This window comes from Rhinopithecus bieti, unplaced genomic scaffold (genome assembly GCF_001698545.2).
Source record: "Rhinopithecus bieti isolate Rb0 unplaced genomic scaffold, ASM169854v2 scaffold_63, whole genome shotgun sequence".
Taxonomy (NCBI): Eukaryota; Metazoa; Chordata; class Mammalia; order Primates; family Cercopithecidae; genus Rhinopithecus; species Rhinopithecus bieti.
The window spans coordinates 255647-263974 of NW_016802972.1; the positions used below are offsets into that span (position 1 = coordinate 255647).

Sequence of the window (8328 nt, forward strand, 5' to 3'; positions counted from 1 at the left end):
AAAAAAAAAAAAAAAAAAAAAAAGGAGGAGGAGAAGAAAAAGAAGAAAGATATTCTTTCATTTGCGATGACATGGATGAACCCGGAGGACATTATTCTAAGTGAAATAAGCCAGTCACAGAAGGATAAATATGGCATGGTTTCACTTATATGAGTTATTTAAAATAGCCAAACTGGCCGGGTGTAGTGGCTCATGCCTATAATCCCAACACTTTGGGAGGCCAAGGCAGGTGGATCACTTGAGCCCGGGAGCTCAAGACCAGCCTGGACAACATGGCAAAACCTAGTCTCTACAAAATATACAAAAACTAGCCAGGCATGGTGGTGTATGCTTATAATCCCAGCTACTCGGGAGGCTGAGACAGAAGAATCGCTTGAACCCAGGAGGTAGAGGTTGCAGTGAGCCGAGATTGTGCCACTGCACTCCAACCTGGGTGACAGAGTGAAACTTCATCTCAAAAAATAAAAAAATAAGACAACCAAACTCATTGAAGCAAAGAATATAATGGTGGCTGCCAGGGGCTGGAGAACAATGAGGAGTTGCTGATCAATGGGTATACATTTTCAGTATGCAAGATGAAGTTCAAGAGGTCTGCTGTACAACATTGCACCAATAGATGACAGTATTACATTGCACATTTTAAAATCTGCTAAGATTTTAAATAAAAAAATTTTTAAACATAAAGAAAGAAAAACGTGAGGCTGGTAAAAACTCAGAGACCAGAGGCCAGAAGACTAGACGGTCTCAGGTGGCTGTGGTGGGAAAGAGTATGACACAGGGAAGATGGAACCAGACTGTAAGGGTCCCTCTAGACAGTGAGCTCCACCTGGCAGGAGACAGAAAGCCAACTTACAGAAGAAAACAGTTGTTAGGGCCAGAATATAGGGTGACAAGTCATCAGAATGGGCTCCATGCCTTGCAAGACTCAGTGCAAAAAAATGTAGGACCCCTTGTTGAAAAATTATTAAGAATTGAAGATGGCAATAGCAGAGCATGAAGCCAAGCACAGGGCCCTTCTGAAAGAGCGGCACGTGTGACTGCACAACTCCACATCTGTGAAGTGTGCAATACTGTAAGGTGGCCAACCTCATAGGTTTCCCAGGATGTGAGATTTCAGCACTAAATCTGGGACAGAGCTAGGCAAACTAGAGCTCTTGGTCACCTTACCACGACCAAGATTCAGAAGAAAGGAATGCCTGCATCCCAATACTGCTAGCTTGCTATGTGCCATCGCTGGGCCTTGCTCTACTCATCTGCAAAGTGGGAGTGATGAGGCTATCATGCACCTCCTATTGCTGTAGAAATAATCAATCTGGAACTAAGAGATTTTTGTGAAGTGTATGTGTGTGTGTGTGCATGCACGCGTGCATGCACGTGCAAGTCTGACTCTGTCACTCTGGCTGCTGGAGTACAGTGGTGTGACCAGGGCTCACTGCAGCCTTAACCTCCCAGGCTTAAGCAATCCTCTGGCCTCAGCCTCCAGAGTAGCTGGGACCATGGGTGTGTGCTACCACTCCTGGCTAATTTTTTTTTTTTTTTTTTTTTTTTGGAGAGATGGGTTCTCACTATGTTGCCCTGACTGGTCTTGAACTCCTGGGCTTAAACAATCCTCCCAACTCAGCCTTCCAAAGTGCTGGGATTACAGGCATGAGCCACCAGGCCCAGTCACATGTTATTATTTTTGGAGGTTCTGAAAGGCGCACTGTGAGGACTTACCCAGCAGCTGCGGGCACACTGAATGAGAAGGAGAAAGATCAACAAAGAGGCTACCGTCATGACAAGGACAGTGATCGGGTCTCACCTGGCTATGGGAGGGGCTGATGCCAAATCCTGAGGTTCCATGAAACAGATAAACAGCACCCTGGTTGTCCTCCTCTCCTGGGGCCCCAATGGCCACATCCGTCAGCTTGTCCCCATTCACGTCCCCCAGCACTGTTAGGGCTGCTCCAAAGCGGCCCCAGAGTTGGCCCTGCTCCCCGTAGAGAACAGCATCACACTGCCACCGACCCCTCTGCTAAACACAAACAGTATCAGGCCCAAACCCAGGCGACCCTGCCACCCACACCGGGCCCCACCCAGCCCAGGTCCCATCGCCACTCACCCCCCGGGGCAAGGGGCACACAGACACCTGGCCCCCTCGGGTCTGCTCGTAGTAATGGGGGGCCCCGATGAGGACCAGGTCGGTGTTGCCGTTGCTGTCCACATCCACGGAGCAGAGGGAGGCCCCGAAGTAGGCGCCGATCTGAAAGAGACAGGGCCATAATCACACACCTCTTCCCACCTAAAGCAGATGTGGGGGTTTTCTCTCTGTGAAGAAAAGTTATGTCTGCTGGAGAATCCCTCTGGAGAAGATGTGATCTTCTATATGGTTCATGATAAATTATCATTTGAATGTGCTACCAGCTAAAGGAACCTATATAATAAGCCTGGCAGAGTGGTTTCTGCCTGTAATCCCAGCTACTTGGGAGGCTGAAGTGGGAGGATCCCTTGAGCCAAGGAGTTTAAGGCTGTAGTGAGCTTTGTCACCACTGCACTCCAGCCTGGGCAACAGAGCAAGACCCCAGTCTCTAAGTGTGTATATATATATATATATGTTTTTAATAATTTAAAAGATAAAGAATAAAGAAGCCTATAGTAGAGTCAATGAGCAATGTGTGAGGATTTACCCCAGATGGTATTCCTGGGAGATTATTAAGGCAGCAAAGAAGGATTTGGGTTGGAAAATACAGATAGAAAATTCTAGAAGAGCAGACAGAATACCACCCTTTCAATATATTAGGAATCTTTAGGGGGGTAAAAAGTCAAAGTTGGCACTCTAATAAGGCTAATAACTGGCTTAGATTAAAAATAACTATTGCTAGCCAGGAATATTTGTTGTGATATTAAGAAATGCTGTTTACCTACAGGTAAAAAGATGTTTCGAATATCTTCAAGGTCAATATGTAGAATTCATCCATAAAATTCACCTATTTAATCACCCATTCATTCATTCATTTATTCATTCATTCAACAAACGTGTTTCTTATTGCTAAGCACACAGCTGGGTAATAGAGAAACAGCGCCTGCCAGGGCTTGAGCTCAGTGCAGCCAGGTGGAGGGGAGGAGAGTAATCGATGGATTAACAGGGAGATGTGTGCAGCAATTTCAAACTGGGACAAGTTCTAGGAAGGGGATGTGCAGGGGACATCATGCCACGGCTCTGCAACGTGATTTCTGCCTCATACACCATTGAGGGATGACTCACTGATAATTCAATACAGGCATTTAAGCTTTATCCTAAAGTCAACGGAATTTTGATTGTTTTTTAGGTCAGATTTATTGGGGAAGAGTTTACATACAATAAAATTCAGGCTTTTAGTACATAGTTTTATCAGTTTTGACAAACATACAAAGTCATATAACTGGCCGGATGCCTCCCAGCACTTTGAGAGGCCAGCGGGTGGATCACCTGAGGTCAGGATGAGACTAGCCTGGAAATCATGGTGAAACCCCGTCTCTACTAAAAATACAAAAATTAGCTGGGCATGGTGACTGTAATCCAGCTACTTGGGAGGCTGAGGCAGGAGAATTGCTTGAACCCAGGAGGTGAAGGTTGCACTCCAGCCTGGGTGACAGAGCAAGACTCTGTCTCAAAAACAATAAAGTCATGTAACCAACACCACAGTCAAAACAGACAATAGCTTCTTCATCCCCAAAATATTCCCTGCTGCCCCATCATAGTCGATCTCTCCCCTCCAACTACCAACATCTGGCAACCACTCAACTGTTTTCTGCCCTTATTGGCTTTTCTGGAATGTCATATAAAGGGAATTATATTGTATGTGGCCTTTTTAATTTGGCTTCTTTCACCTACAATAATGCATTTAAGATTCATCTGTGTTGTTGCATGTATTAGTAATTTGCTCTCTCTTATTGCTGATTAGTATTCCCATTGTATAGGTGTGCCACAGTTGGTTTATCCATTTCTTAGTTGAAGGACATTTTGGTTTATTCTAAGGGGTGATTATTAATAGAGCGACCAGAAACGTTTGCATACAGGTTTTCACGTGGACATCTGTTTTCATTTCTCTTAACTAAAGGCTTAGGAGGCTGGGCGCAGTGGCTCACACCTGTAATCCCAGCACTTTGGGAGGCTGACCACGAGGTCAGGAGATTGAGACCATCCAGGCTAATACAGTGAAACTCTGTCTCTACCAAATATAGAAAAATTAGCCAGGCATGGTGGCGGGCGCCTGTAGTCCCAGATACTTGGAAGGCTGAGACAGGAGAATGGTGTGAACCCAGGAGGCGGAGCTTGCAGTGAGCCAAGATCATGCCACTGCACTCCAGCCTGGGCAACAGAGTGAGACTCTGTCTCAAAAAAAAAAAAATCATTAGGAGGGGAGTTGCTGGTATGATAACCATATGTTAAACTTTTAAAGAAATTGCTTATTTTGAATTAATTTTTATATTGCGTGACGTGTGAATAGAGGTTTATTTTTATTTTTTTACTATGAATGTCCAATTGTTCGAGAACCATTTGGTGAAAAACTCTTAAACTATCTTTGCACCTTTATTGCAAATTAATTGGTAAAGTGTGACATTAATGTAAAATGTGTGGGGAGGAGAAGTTAAAGGGTCGAATTTTTGTATGTGGTCAAAGTTGTTATTAGCTTGGCATAGACTGTTATAACTGTAAGATGTTTTATGTAAGCCTCATGGTATCCACAAAGAAAAAAAAAACTGTGGTAGATACACCAAATGAAAAAGGAATCAAAACATATCACAACAACAACAAAAAATCAAATCACAAAGGAAGACAGCAAGAGAGGAAGGAAGAATGGAGCAAAGGAACTACAAAGCAGTCAGAAAACAATAAACAAAATAGTAATAATAGTCCCTACCTGCCAATCATTAATTTATATGTAAATGGATTAGATTCTCCAGTCAAAAGACACAGAGTGGCTGAATGGATCTTGTAAAATCCAACTATATGCTGCCTATAAGAAACTCAATTTAGATTTAAGATCACACATAGGCTGAAAGTGGAAGGATGGCAAAAGATATTCCATGCAAATGATAACCAAGGGAGATCAGGGAGAACTATGCTTATATCAGAAAAAATAGACCTTATCTTAAAACTGCCACAAGAGACAAAGAAAGTCATCATATAATGATAAATAAGTCAATTAATCAAGAGAATGTAACAATTGTGAATATATATGTACTCAACATCAGGGCACCTAAATACATAAAGCTATATTACCAGAACTGAAGGGAGAAGTAGGCAGCAATACAATAATAGTATTATCATTATTATATTCTAATAATAGTAGGGAACTTCAATATCCCACTTTCAACAATAGTTCAGACAGACAGAAAATCAATAAAGAAACAACAGACTTGGACAATACTATAGACCAGATGGATCTAACAGACATTTATAGAACACTCCATTCAGTAGCAGCAGAATACACAGTCTTTTCAAGCACATGTGGAACATTTTCTAAGTAGATCATATGTTAGGCCACAAAACAAGTCTTAAGAAATTCAAGATTTAAATCATATCAAGTATTGGCCAGGCACAGTGGCTCATGCCTGCAATCCCAGCACTCTGGAAGGCCAAGGTGGACAGATCACCTGAGGTCAGGTGTCCAGCCTGACCAATATGGTGAAACCCTGTCTCTACTAAAAATACAAAAATTAGCCAAGCTTGGTGGTGGCCATCTGTAATTCCAGCTATTCAGGAGGCTGAAGCAGGAGAATAACTTGAACCTGGGAGGCAGAGGTTGCAGTGAGCCAAGATTTTGCCACTGCACTCCAGCCTGGGTGACAGAGCAAGACTCTATCAAAAATAAATTTAAAAAAATAAATAGATAAACAAATCATATCAAGTATTTTTTTCTGACCCAATGGTTATGACACTAGAAATCAACAAGAGGAAAATTTTAAAAGTCAAAAATAGGTGAAAATTAAACAACACATTGCTGAACATCCAGTGGGTCAAAGAAGAAATCAAAAGATAAATCAAGAAATATCTTAAGAAAAATGATGATGAAAACACAACATACCAAAACTTATTGGATGCAGAAGAAGCAGATTTAAGAGGGAAGTTCATAGAGTTAAACACCTACATTAAAAATCACCTAAATATTGATTGGTCGTTTCTGGTGGTATGGAAATTTTTTGTTTTATTCTTATAACATGTTTGTGTTTTCTGATTTCTACATGATGTTGCACTCCATTTATAATAAAAATAAAAAACACACTTTTACTTTAATTTTGATAGGAAGGAAGGAAGGAAGGAAAGAAGGAAGGAAGGAAGAAGGAAGGAAGGAAGGAAGGAAGGAAGGAAGGAAGGAAGGAAGGAAGGAAGGAAGGAAACAACTTTACACATCAAGGAAATAGAAAAAGAAAAAAAACTAAACTCAAAGTCAGCATAAGAAATAAATGATACAGATCAAACCAGAAATAAATCAAATAATGGCTAGAAAAATAATAGAAAATATCAATAAAACAGAGCGTTACTTTTTTATTTATTTTTTATAAAGGTGCAGTCTCATTATGTTGCCCAGGCTAGTCTCAAACTCCTGGGTTCAAGCGATCCCCCCACCTCAGCCTCCAAAGTGCTGGGATTACAGATGTCAGCCACAACACCCAGCCAGAGTTGCTTTTTTAAAAAGATAAATGAAATTGACAAACTTTTAGCTAAACTAAAGAAAAAAAACCTCAAGTAAATAAAATCAGAAATGAAAGAGGAGGCGTTACAACTGATGCCACCAAAATACAAAGGATCATGGGAGATAACTATGAACAAATTAATACCAAAAAATTAAATAAACTGGAAGAAATGGATAAAATTCTAGAAAAATACAACCTACCAGGACTGAGTCAAGAAGAAATTTAAAAATCTGAAAAGACCAGTAATAAATGAAGAGATTGAACCAGTAATAAAAAACCTTCCAACAAAGAAAAGCCTAGGACCTGATGCTTCATAGGTGAATGCAAACATTTAAAGAATTAATGTTGCCAGGCGCAGTGGCTCATGCCTGCAATCCCAGCACTTTGGGAGGTCAAGGTGGGTGGATAACTTAAGGTCAGGAGTTCGAGATCAGCCTGGCCAACATGGTGAAACCTTGTCTGTACTAAAAATACAAAAATTAGTCAGGCATGGTGGTGAGCACCTGTAATACCAGTTACTTGGGAGGCTGAGGCAGGAGAATCACTTGAACCTAGGAGGCAGAGGTTGCAGTGAGCCAAGATTGTGCCACTGCACTCCAGCTTGGGCTACAAGAGCAAAACTCCATCTCAAAAAAAAAAAAAAAAAAAAAAAAAAATGAATTAATGTCAATCCTTTTCAAACTCATGTAAAAAAAAAAATTGAAGAGCAAGGAACACTTCCAAATTTATTTTATGAGTCCAGCATTACCCTGATACCAAAGCCAGACAAAAATTCTACAAGACGTAGTTATAGGTCAATGTCCCTGATGAACATAGACGGACAAATCTTCAACAAAATACTAGCAAACTGAATTTGATAGCACATTAAAAAGATAATAACTGGCCAGGCGCGGTGGCTCACACCTGTAATCCCAGCACTTTGGGATGCTGAGATGAGTGGATCATGAGGTCAGGAGATCAAGACCATCCTGGCTAACACAGTGAAATCCCATCTCTACTAAAAATACAAAAAAAGAAAAAAAATTAGCCAGCCATGGTGGTGGGCGCCTGTAGTCCCAGTTACTCAAGAGGCTGAGGCAGGAGAATTGTGTGAACCCAGGAGGTGGAACTTGCAGTGAGCCGAGATCGCACCACTGCACTCCAGCCTGGGTGACAGAGCGAGACTTTGTTAAAAAAAAAAAAAAAAAGATAATAACCATGATCAAGTGTGATTGATCCCTGGGATGCAAGATGCAAGGATGATTCCACATATGCAAATCAATTAATGTGACATATCACAGTAACAGAATGAAGGACAAAAACCACATGATCATCTCAATATACACACACCAAAAAAAAAAGCATTTGACAAAATTCAACATTATTTTATGATACAAACTCTCAATAAATTCACTACAGAAGGAATGTACCTCAATATGATAAAGGCCATATATGACAAGCCCACAACAAACATCATACTCAATGGTGAAAAATTGAAAGTTTTACCACTAAAATGAGGAAAAAGGCAAGGATGCCTACTCTCACTACTTCTATGTAATACAGTACTGGAAGTCCTGGTCACAGCAATTAGGCAAGAAAAATAAATGAAAGAGACCCAAATCAGATATAAAAAAGGAAATTTGTATCTGTTTACACTTAAAATGATATACATATAAATATATATATATA

At 40.8% G+C, this 8328-nt stretch overlaps 1 protein-coding gene across 3 annotated transcripts in view; it reads right to left on the reverse strand.

Moving 5' to 3' along the window:
* The window catches only part of ITGAM (integrin subunit alpha M), an 82027-nt gene that overhangs the window by 29994 nt on the left and 43705 nt on the right, over positions 1-8328 (reverse strand). For 2 of the 3 annotated variants that reach the window (XM_017869819.1, XM_017869937.1), the window contains 2 exons: positions 2102-2242; positions 1802-2014 (listed from right to left, as the gene is read on the reverse strand). In XM_017869819.1, coding sequence (XP_017725308.1) covers positions 1802-2014; positions 2102-2242 — 354 coding nt within the window. The remainder of the gene's footprint in view (positions 1-1801; positions 2015-2101; positions 2243-8328) is intronic. The other variant, XM_017869874.1, reaches the window with a different exon arrangement.